This window comes from Boleophthalmus pectinirostris, unplaced genomic scaffold (genome assembly GCF_026225935.1).
Source record: "Boleophthalmus pectinirostris isolate CB_2022bp ecotype Guang Dong unplaced genomic scaffold, ASM2622593v1 HiC_scaffold_1, whole genome shotgun sequence".
In the NCBI taxonomy this organism is placed as follows: Eukaryota; Metazoa; Chordata; class Actinopteri; order Gobiiformes; family Gobiidae; genus Boleophthalmus; species Boleophthalmus pectinirostris.
In genome coordinates, this window is record NW_026570970.1 from 30,502,610 (window position 1) to 30,514,933 (window position 12,324).

General features: G+C 37.0%; 1 protein-coding gene across 1 annotated transcript in view; it reads left to right on the forward strand.

Moving 5' to 3' along the window:
- The window catches only part of neb (nebulin), a 92,079-nt gene that overhangs the window by 78,879 nt on the left and 876 nt on the right, over positions 1–12,324 (forward strand). Inside the window, exons 127-140 of the mRNA XM_055148249.1 lie at positions 582–674; positions 1,184–1,276; positions 1,663–1,755; positions 2,747–2,839; positions 3,844–3,936; positions 5,003–5,095; positions 5,756–5,848; positions 7,113–7,205; positions 8,786–8,878; positions 10,060–10,167; positions 10,641–10,827; positions 11,430–11,522; positions 11,782–11,922; positions 12,029–12,132. Of these exons, the coding sequence (XP_055004224.1) occupies positions 582–674; positions 1,184–1,276; positions 1,663–1,755; positions 2,747–2,839; positions 3,844–3,936; positions 5,003–5,095; positions 5,756–5,848; positions 7,113–7,205; positions 8,786–8,878; positions 10,060–10,167; positions 10,641–10,827; positions 11,430–11,522; positions 11,782–11,922; positions 12,029–12,132 (1,470 nt within the window). The remainder of the gene's footprint in view (positions 1–581; positions 675–1,183; positions 1,277–1,662; positions 1,756–2,746; positions 2,840–3,843; positions 3,937–5,002; positions 5,096–5,755; positions 5,849–7,112; positions 7,206–8,785; positions 8,879–10,059; positions 10,168–10,640; positions 10,828–11,429; positions 11,523–11,781; positions 11,923–12,028; positions 12,133–12,324) is intronic.

Consider the following 12,324-nt stretch of genomic DNA (forward strand, 5'->3'; position numbering starts at 1 on the left):
TTATAACACTGCTATTTTTTATTGTTTTTCCCCATCACTTTAACAGACCCTGACTTGCTGCCCAAAAATTATCTTAACATTTTGGGATTTTATTCTTTTATTTTTGCTAACCCATTTGTGTGTTTTCTTGTTTTTGAGTGCAGTGTGTGTAATTGTTCAAATGTTGTTATTGTTTTATTTCAGCGTTCATTTGTGTTCTATGTTATATCTATGTATATTTGTGTATATATTTGTTGTTCGTCCAGGTTTTCTCATTAATAACCAAAATTCAATCCGATATGGTGACAGTAATAGTAATAAGTACAATGCATTTAGACTTACATTTTAAGAAAGTTTGTTTGGCAAGTATCATATCATTTTATACTTCTGTGCCATCAAAGTTGAAAAAAGTTTTTTTTTTTTTTTTTATTAAAATACACAATGTTAGAGAATAGATTTTTTTCTCATCAAAGGACCAATCTTTTTTTTTCTTTTTTTTTTTTTTGCATATGATAAGAAAATGTTCAACGCTACATCACTGTCAAGTTAAATTGTTTTTATTTTTATTTTATGTTATATTTTTGATCTCTTCTTGACCAAAGATTCAGTACAAAGAGGACTTGGGCGGAGGAACAGCTGTGTCTGAAACACCAGAGATGGAGAGAGTCAAACGCAACCAACAAAACATTAGCACGGTACACTGCAGAGTGACCCTGCCTCCCTCCTCCTCCTGATTCACAAAACATATTTTTAACCATGATTTTATAAAGTAATCATCTTTTTTCCCTGAAGTGACCCTGCCCCGCTCATAATACTTGCCTTCTTCTCTTATGTGACCTTTTTCACCTTTTTTCCAAATGAATTCTTCAGTTTGATCACTTATTATTTTTATGCAGCTCTCCCTTTCAACTGGATGGCCAAAATACATTATTGTATTATATCACTTATGCATCATTACATAAAATTAAATTGCATATAATGGTCAGTCTAAATACACATTGTTCTGGCTTTTGGTCATTCAGTGCACCTTTCCCGCACATTTGAAATACCATGTTTTTTTTATTACTTTAATCATATGAATACTTTCCTTTAAATAATGATAACCAGACCAGGATCCAGCAATTCCCTATGTGTCTATGTCTTTGTCAGTCTTTTTATTTGTGTATTGTTTTGTCTCTGTCTATGGCACTTTCACACTGCACAGATTCAGTATAAGGAAGCACTGGGTCAGGGCACGTCCATCCCAGATCTGCCTGAAGTCAAGAGGGTCAAAGAGACACAGAAGAATATCAGCTTGGTAGAAATCAATTATAGTGATCCATTTAAACCATTATATCAACCCTAACATATTATAAACCTGTCCCAACCCTTTACTATCCCTATATTTGGACAACCCATAGTGAATCATGGTTTTTACATTGACACACAAGACTTAACACGAGAACATATAAATTACTGAATTAAGCTGAACCAAACATCTAGCCTTTTCTCATTCTCTTGTTAAAAACCCCCAAAACATAACAAAACATATCATTGTGTGCTTTGTAATATGGACCTACTTGGTATTTACCACAGTGAACATATTACCAAATGCAGTCCTGTGTCATTGTCATTGTGTTTATATTGATGTGTTGTTATGTCTTGTCTTTCTGTCACTGTCTATGGCACTTTCACACTGCACAGATTCAGTATAAGGAAGCACTGGGTCAGGGCACGTCCATCCCAGATCTGCCTGAAGTCAAGAGGGTCAAAGAAACACAGAAGAATATCAGCTTGGTAGAAATCAATTACAGTGATCCATTTTAACCATTATATCAACCCTAACATATTATAAACCTGTCCCAACCCTTTACAACCCAAGTCTTTGGATACACAAGCTGAAACTAGAAAATGTAAATTACTGAATTAAATTTGACCAAAAACCTGGCCAGGCCAGCCAATACTATCACTTTACTTAGAGGTGCGATGTGTAACCTTTTTGGTGGAGGGTCTGTCACCTTGCTTATTTTCATGGAGATGTTATTGCTTTAGAATGTTCTACAGTTTGGCATTAAGCTTATCTAACTTGAAAGTTGTTGAACAGTGACCCCGCTCACTTTAAGAATGGATGATTTTTAGGACTAAAAATGTAATAATCTAATCAGATTAATTCAAGATAAAATAATAGATGTCATACTTTAATATTTCAAGTAAAGCACTTATTCTTCTTGGAGACAAGCAAGTGATGGACAAACTTTCTCGAAATTTACACAGTGCACCTTCAACTATTTTCCTATGTTTTACAAACATGTTACACTTGAATCTTGCCTCAACCCATCAATGGGTTTGATTGACAGATGAATCAACCTGACAAGGACGACATAGTCTATACTGTGTCAAAGTAACCCTGGCAGTTAATGTAAGTTTGTAGAACAAATAACACATATTCTGAAAAACAATGCTGAATCAACAAGTGAGAAATCTGTAGTAGGAGAGGCTGCCTGTCCAGGCTATACAATCTCCTTTTTCCTATCATATCTATTTTCATATTTTAATGATGATTTAATGACTCAATCAAATTCCCTGCTTCCTTTTAACTATTACATTTGTTGACCCTCTCACAATACAAAACATATCATTGTGTGCTTTGTAATATGGACCTACTTGGTTTGTGCCATAGTGAACATATTACCAAATGCAGTCCTGTGTCATTGTCATTGTGTTTATATTGATGTGTTGTTATGTCTTGTCTTTCTGTCTCTGTCTATGGCACTTTCACACTGCACAGATTCAGTATAAGGAAGCACTGGGTCAGGGCACGTCCATCCCAGATCTGCCTGAAGTCAAGAGGGTCAAAGAAACACAGAAGAATATCAGCTTGGTAGAAATCAATTACAGTGATCCATTTTAACCATTATATCAACCCTAACATATTATAAACCTGTCCCAACCCTTTATAACCCAAGTCTTTGGATACACAAGCTGAAACTAGAAAATGTAAATTACTGAATTAAATTTGACCAAAAAACTGGGCAGGCCAGCCAATACTATCACTTTACTTAGAGGTGCGATGTGTAACCTTTTTGGTGGAGGGTCTGTCACTTGCTTATTTTCATGGAGATGTTATTGCTTTAGAATGTTCTACAGTTTGGCATTAAGCTTATCTAACTTGAAAGTTGTTGAACAGTGACCCCCGCTCACTTTAAGAATGGATGATTTTTAGGACCAAAAATGTAATAATCTAATCAGATTAATTCAAGATAAAATAATAGATGTCATACTTTAATATTTCAAGTAAAGCACTTATTCTTCTTGGAGACAAGCAAGTGATGGACAAACTTTCTCGAAATTTACACAGTGCACCTTCAACTATTTTCCTATGTTTTACAAACATGTTACACTTGAATCTTGCCTCAACCCATCAATGGGTTTGATTGACAGATGAATCAACCTGACAAGGACGACATAGTCTATACTGTGTCAAAGTAACCCTGGCAGTTAATGTAAGTTTGTAGAACAAATAACACATATTCTGAAAAACAATGCTGAATCAACAAGTGAGAAATCTGTAGTAGGAGAGGCTGCCTGTCCAGGCTATACAATCTCCTTTTTCCTATCATATCTATTTTTATATTTTAATTTCATATTATGATAATGATTTAATGACTCAATCAAGTTCCCTGCTTCCTTTTAACTATTACATTAGTTGACCCTCTCATAATACAAAACATATCATTGTGTGCTTTGTAATATGGACCTACTTGGTATGTGCCATAGTGAACATATTACCAAATGCAGTCCTGTGTCATTGTCATTGTGTTTATATTGATGTGTTGTTATGTCTTGTCTTTCTGTCTCTGTCTATGGCACTTTCACACTGCACAGATTCAGTATAAGGAAGCACTGGGTCAGGGCACGTCCATCCCAGATCTGCCTGAAGTCAAGAGGGTCAAAGAGACACAGAAGAATATCAGCTTGGTAGAAATCAATTACAGTGATCCATTTTAACCATTATATCAACTCTAACCTAAACCTATCCCAACCCTTTACTATCCCAATCTTTGCACAGCCCATAGTGAGTCATTGTTTCTACATTGACACAAAAACTATTAAATGTATATTACTGAATTAATTGGACCAAAAATCCTAGTTTGGCCAGCCATATTCTTTAAAGTGCAGTATGTAAGTATGTTTCTGGTGGGTGTTCTGTCATTGCTTGTCTCCATGGAGATGTTATTGTTATTGCTTTGCCTGGAATGTTCCACAGTTGAGAAACATCCCTGATCAAATTACAGATCTGTGGAGACCTGTGGAGAAGCAATCCTATTCACTACAAAAATATGTTTTTTAGCACTAAAACATAATGTAATTAAATGAATACAAAATTAGATAGTTTAATGCTCCACTGCTGAACATTCCAGGCAAAGCTATTATTAACATCTCCATGAAAACAAGCAAGTCGCAGATACTCCTCCAAGAAAAGTTATGCAGTGCACCTTTAACTCTTTACAAAGTCGTTAGACTCAATTCCTGTCTCAGCCCACCAAGTAATTTTAAGTGGGCTTAACTGACAGACAAATTAACCAATCAGAGAAAGGCTTTATCCGGTCTGTATCAAAGTAATACTAACATTTTTCACATTTTCAGACAAACACTGTAAATAATTACACATATTCTGAAAAGCAACACCAAATCAATTGGTAAGAAATCCGTTGCAGGAGAGACTGGCTGCCTAAACAATCCCCTTTTCTCTTCCCAATTCTCTTTTAATATTTATTTTAATTTCATATTTTAATGATGATTTAATGACTCAGTCACGTTCCCTGCTTCCTTTTAACTACATTTAATTACATTTGTTGACCTTCTCATAATTAAAACAAAACATAACACAACATTATTGTGTGCTTTGTAATATGGATCTGCTTGGTACTACCTGGCATGTACCGCAGTGAGCATATTTGCAAATGCAGTCCTGTCATTGTGTTCATATTATTGTTATGTCTTGTCTCTCTGTCTCTGTCTATGGCACTTTCACACTGCACAGATTCAGTATAAGGAAGCACTGGGTCAGGGCACGTCCATCCCAGATCTGCCTGAAGTCAAGAGGGTCAAAGAGACACAGAAGAATATCAGCTTGGTAGATCTTAACTGGAGTGATCATATTGTGCTAATACAAAAGTGATCATTTTAAACTCCATTTTGACCCGAATCCTGACCTCCCATACTGCTTATTATCATATGCTCTAAATCCATTTACCTTGTGTCTATGGAGATGTTATTGCTTTGCCTGCAATGTTCCACAGTATGGCATTAAATGGTGTTTTATTCTTACAGTTATTCCATTACAGATGTTTAATTGACCTTGGAAAAACATGTTATTTGACTGTGGGCGGACTCGCCTCTCCACAGATCTTACAAAGAAAATAGTATTTCTGGGGCTGCTTATTTCCATGGAGTTAGAGTTTAATTCCACACTGTGGAACAGAGCAGGTGGCAGACCATCTACCAAAAATGTTACATAGTATACTTTTAAACTTTTTCTACACATTTTCTATTTTCTATTTCAGTATCTAATTTTACTCCTTTTTGCTCTACTAAATCCCAGCCCAATACTGACAACTTGGAAATTACATTTACTACCCCAAAATATCCATTTAAACTAATAACAAAATTCTCCATATCCCTATATTTCTTTCATTTATTTTTCTTACAGTTACTAGTTTTCCTTTTCAACTTCCCTTCCTTTTGATTCTAACCCTTAGCTATTGCTGATGGTATTTTTGTCCACTGTTTTAAGCATCAGTACAGAGAAGGTGTGGGCCAAGGCACCTCAGTCCCAGAAACTCCCGAGATGGAACGGGTCAAACGCAACCAGCAAAATATAAGCACGGTATCCCCATGAGTGACCCCAAACTGCGCCTAAAATCATCAATAAAATACTTCATCGCACACTTTGAGTATTAACATGAGTAGACTTTTGAGTGGTCCTATGATCTCTCCATTCACCCCAATACAATGTGGCTTCAGTAGACCCACATATAATATCTAACTTCATTGTGCTTTTTCAGATTTCCAGATGTTTTGTGTGTTTCATTGTTTTTGGTGTTGTTTGTCTTTCTATATTGTCGTCCATAAAGTGGGATAATGTTACCTCTTATAGGGACTATAGGGGTGGCACTTGAGTTTCTAGTGACCTCTGTGTAATCAACACATCTTTGGTCATTATTTACTGCAGGGACTCTGCTCTAGATTTTGAGCTGAACATGGTTAGGACTACCTTCCTAACTGAAGGATTAGCCAGTTGTACACATGTTTGGTTGATAGTACTCTATAAAGAAGTGGACTAAGTGAGTGTGATGTCACTCAAAGCATTTGGCTCAAGTCAAATGAAGCTCATTGAGACTAACAAAGGTAGTAAAACATGCACAATAGGTTAGGTACTCCTACTGTTCCTAGTAAGTGCATATGGCAGTTAGCGTTCTTATATTGAAGGGATTCCATTTTTATAACACCATTTTACACTTAACTCACGGGTGTCAAACTGAATTTCACAGAGGGCCAAAATTAAAAACTGGGACTAAGTCGTGGGTCAAACTAAATATTTATTGATATTTCTTGAAAAAAAAAAACAAAAAAAAAACAAAAAAACAAACATCTTCATGTTTTCTCTTCTTTCAAGATGTATAATGTTAAGCCTTTTCTTATTAAAATAAATGTTTAATAATAGTTTTGCTTAAGCATTGAATCCAGAACAAGCATAATATAAAAAAAATAACAAAATTTTAAATATATAATGTCTCTATATCCGGCGGGCCAGCTCTAATACATATTTGATATGATCTCACGGGCCAAATGTAATTATATCACAGGCCATTTTGGCCCCTGAGCCAGAGTTTGACATGTCTGACTGACTGATGTAAAACTATGATAGATATTTAGGAACTACCAAACCAGATTAAGGTATAATAATTAGAAACACATAAAAACCTGTCATATGCACTTCAAGCAATGGGCAAAAAAACAACAACACTGACCAAAAACTTTACTCAATATTTCACATTATTCTATCTCTATGGGCAACAGTGTGTCTTGTCTGTCTTTCAGTGGTTTTGGTTTTGTCTAAATGTAAATGAAGCCTTTTCTTTGGAGTGTAGATCAAATACAAGGAGAGCGTGGGGCGGGGCATTGCCATCCCAGACCTGCCCGAAGTCAAGAGGGTCAAAGAGACTCAGAAGCACATCAGCTCGGTACAAGGAACCTCAAGCTGGAGTGTACCGCTAAAGCTAATGCTAAAGCTATTGCTAACAGTATTCAGTGGAACCTGCCATCTTTAATGACCGTCATCTGTAGCTAGTTCCTCCTCTTCCTCCATCTTCATCTTCATAGAAAGTGTCAACACCAATGCAGATGAGACAAAGCCATGCCAGCCTAAAGATGCTAATATATTACACAAAAGTGACTCTTGTGAGCTTTAAGCCATGTTATAATGTAATCTCATCAAAATCATTCACATGTTTGGGATTTACTTTATTATTTGTCTGTCTACATCTCCAAAACTCAAAAAGGAACAAAAGCAAAAGGACAGAACAAGGTCACCAAGACTGTATCGTAAATATCTCACAGAACTTATGTTTAATTGAAAGTTTAGTTAAAAGGAAAAAATAAAACATTCAAATTGCACTGGTCTTGACACAAAGTGATTTTCAACTTCATCCTCTTCATCGAGTGATACCTCTTCACTGCCGCCATCTTAATCCAAATCACCATCTTGTCTCCTGCTCACCTCTACTCCTTTTATTCTTTTATTTATTCTTTTATTTTCGACCCTTCTCCACCATCTGCCTTTGACTCCCTGCTGTATTTTTCTTTAGTTTTTGGTCCCTCTTGTTTTTCTAACCCACAAACTCTCTGCTTCTTCCCAATAATAAAGTTAATTTCCACTTTGCAGCACAATGACAATCAACCTCCTGCTGAAGTGTGCTCCTATATGTAACTGTGACAACCATCTTTCTCCCTCCTCTTTGCAATGATCCACCCTGTTAGGAATCTGCTGTTAAATGTGTGTTATAATGTACAATGCGTTAAAGAATATCCACATTAGTTCAAATCAGACACCATTGATTTGAGTAGTTTTGACAAGTCTACATTTATTTACCTATATAGAAATTATTTTTGCTGCCAGAATAACGTTTTTTCAGTTTTCAGTCCTTATTCCGTGTAGCTATCCTCATGAGAAAGTCTGCCATCTGCTTGATTCCATGGGAGTAATATTGTTCCACAGTCTAGCATTAAACTCATTTAGCAGTTTTTCAATTGTAGAGGATTTTAGGGCCCAGAAATGAACATAAACATTTCATACTGGCAGATTTTTTAAAGATAATGGCTAAACAAGTAGAAATACCTCAAGGCTGTGTGACTAGCACTCACGCTTCACAGCAAGAAGGTTCCGAGTTTGATTCCTGGGCCTTTTGGTGTGGTCCGAGCAGGCCTTACCGAGCCTAGTTCAAGAACTTGAGCCGGGTCCCTCAACACTGTATGGCAGTAGGTCACTGCTCCTGAGAGGTTGCCCCAGTAGTACTGGGTGAAGAATGGGTCAAATCCAGAGAACGACTGACACTCATGAGGGATTAATAAAGTATACCTTACCTTAAAACAAGCCCAATAATCTAGCCTTACTAAGTACTTGTCCAAACTACTTAAATTTTCATATTCTGTATTGATTTCAACTAATGTTTATATTTCTATTTTGCATTGTACTGCACATGTCTATTGTCTGTGTTGCCATGTGTCTGACTGCCCCGTTGGTGGCGCTGTGCTTCTTCCATAGGTTTTGTATAAGGACAGTTCAGTCAAAGGAACCCCAGTCGTGTTCACTCCTGAGATGGAGAGAGTCAAAAGGAACCAGGAAAACATTAGCTCGGTACCTTTCAAAATAAGAGCTGTCCCTTCAATGTTAACCCAGCTAACGACTTCCCCCCGCTGTTTATTTAATCTTTCTTTAATTAGGCCTGTCATGATAATTACTATAGCAACTTCAGTATATGGTTGTTCGAACAATACTTTTTGCGGTCAGTATGTATCCTGAGTACTTTGCAGTAGGGGTACATTGTACTGCGATACGGTTTAAGCTGTAGACTTTTGAATAAGTAACTTCTATTACTCTTTATAGATAGAACTAAGGTGTCTAATTTTTCAAATATAGTCTAGAATAGTTTGGGGGATAATTCTGCTTTAGATTTATCTTGTTAGTGGCATGAATTCATTTCAATATTTTCGTTTATCATCTATCTTTTCTTCAGCAATATATCATGCTTGTAAATCTTATTGTGACAGGCCTATCTTTAATCTTGCATTAATCTTCCTGTGTCCCACCACTCTCCGCTGTGTGCTAACATCCATCCTCTTACACCTCTTCATCTTGCTGCCCAGTCAAAGTCAAGTCTGATTTCTGTTGTGTATTTATGTGTGTTGTCTTGGGAACATAAAGAAACTACATTGGGCATTCAAATGGGACATATTATGCAAAATTGTCTTTGTGTTATGTTAATTGTTTCACATTTACCCACTCTTTGATGAGAACCATATGGGAGCGTCTCTCTGTGTGATCATCCCAAACAGTTGTTTCTCTGTCATGGTTCAACATCAGTGTGGGACAAGGGGCTAAGTGGGTGGAAAACTGTTTCTAACGATAGAGTATTCACTGATATATTTTAGTCATGTTTGTAAATATGTAAATATGATGCCCAACAATTGGTGAGTAAATTGACAAATATACTATAAATTATAATTTCTTCTTCAGAGTAATACAATTTAGTGGTAAGTCTTACAAATTTTACTATGACTTTGGATTTGTGATTTTGTTAACGCAACGACACTGTGTCACATATGTCTTAATCTTAATTGATAACAAGAATCACTTGTATATTTTTGTGCTAATATTTCGTTTCAACCCTTTTAATACTTCCTTCTTAATCCCAAACTCCAAATGTCGTCCCTTCTGATCCCTGTCCATGTGTGTTTTCACCTTCCCTGTGCTGTGGAATCTAAGCTAGCTCTACGTTACATTATATGTGTTTATTATTTGATGTACTTTTTTTCCAGGTTTTGTATTCGGACAGTTTCCGTAAACAGATCCAGGGTAAAGCCGCCTTTGTCCTGGACACGCCTGAGATGAGACGCGTCAGAGAGACACAGCGCATTATTTCTGGAGTAAGACACAAACACTTCACTGTATTACACAGTCACATTTACAAGAGCAATTTCATCTTATTTGATCTGATTCTATGGCATAACAATTTCACATTTTACGTTTTCTCTTTGCTTAATGCACCTCAAATATTAGTACATGAATGCAAGATCTTGGGTCTTGGAAGATAAACAATGGTCTGGCTAGTATGTTAATAGCACTAATATGCAGCAATACATGAAACCAATATGGCAATACACTCATAAGTGAAACAGAGATGAAATGAGCTGTCACACACTGAGGACTCATCATATAGAGAGTCATTTTGGGTTTAAGGTACTAAGGGACTAAACTGGCTTTAGTCACAGAATCTGGCAAGTAAGGCAGATCTTTTACATTATTTATGAATATATTAACATTACAAATGGCATTGGTTATTAAATTATAAAGGAGATATAAACACTTGTACTAAAGTGTGTATTTTCTGTTGTTGCAGGTGAGGTATCATGAGGACTTTGAGAAGACCAAAGGCAGTTTCACATCCACCGCAACGGACCCAGTGATGGACCGCGTGAAGAAGAACACTCAGGACATGAGCGACGTGAGCTACAGGGGAATACAGCGCCGCGTAGTGGAGATGGAGAGGAGGCGTGCCATCGAGCATGACCAGGAGACCATCACCGGTATGGAGAGCTAATATACAAGAACCACTAACTAGAGCTCGGGAAAGAACGTTACCATGAAAATCCACCATATGTATCTCTAATGACCTTATTCAGCAGTACATACAATCATTAGAGATACATTAGCAAAATAATGTAAAAGTAAACAAAAAAAAATCTGTGTAACAACTACATAAACTGCTGAGTCATTACTGTAAATATTACCAGGGCATGTGCAAAGGGAATTATTCAGTGCTGAATCTAATAGAGATTCATAGAACCATGGTTACATACTGTATGTAACACTTCTCTACACTGTACAAGTGTCTCTAGACAGACCTAAACGTACCTTTCTGAGCTGAGCATACAGAGGTGTGAAATTTCATTTGTACAGTATATGTTTGAGTGATCTTGCATATTCAGTCAAACTTCACCAGCTAAAGTCACTTAATGTCACTTAGCGGTTCATACAGCTTCACTGTAAAGATTCTTTATATGAAGCAGTAGAAAGGCTATATAGTAGTATTAATATAATTATAAGTGGTAACAGTAGCACTAGTAGTAGCGGCAGTGGAAGAATTGCCAGTGAAATATGCAATATAGTTCTTGTTTTCTTTCCTCAGATCTGCGTGTGTGGCGCACCAACCCTGGCTCTGTATTTGACTATGACCCTGCTGAGGACAACATCCAGTCTAGGAGTCTGCACATGATGTCAGGTGAGGAGGAGCAGAAAGAAAATAGACTCTTATTACTGGTATTTATATGGTTAGTACATACAGGCACAACAAAGCAAATGCAGTAGGGGGGAGACTTCTACAGTTGACTAGAGTGGTGGCAAACTGAGTTCTCATTCATTTGAGTAATGACCCTCAAAGGGCTTTGTAGAAATGGTCTTACAACATGATGTCCTCATGCATGTTTTCAAGTACTTATTATTCATATTTGACTCATACTAAGATTCTGTTTCTTGTCCAGTTCAAGCCCAGAGGCGCAGTAAGGAGCACTCCCGTTCCACCAGTGCTCTGAGTGGAATGGCTGATGAGAAATCTGAAGTGTCCCAGGACCCAGACCACCACATGTCCCTGTACAGCAACGGCTTCATGACCTCCTCTGCTGGTAGGCAGCAATGCAGTAGTGAGGCTCAACGGAGAATCGTGATATTATACAGTAGATAAAAATATATATCACATTTTTCCCTATAAAACTTCAATGTTCTGCGCAGGTTACCAGCACGCTCGCACCGTGGAGCTGCAGCAGAGATCTTCTTCTGTGGCCACTCAGCAGACCACTGTGTCCTCTGTGCCCTCCCACCCCTCCACCACTGGAGTGAGTCATTCTGTTTTGTTACTTCTGTAAAAGTACAGACACAGGAGCAAAAAATAGAATTAGAATGGACAACATTTTAAAAAATATGTTTTGTTATCCATGAGAAAAAAAAGCTTTTCTATTTTGAAGACTCACAATTTGGGAGGCATTAGTTCCTCAACACGGCGCACTGCCAGTATTAGCATTGAAAAC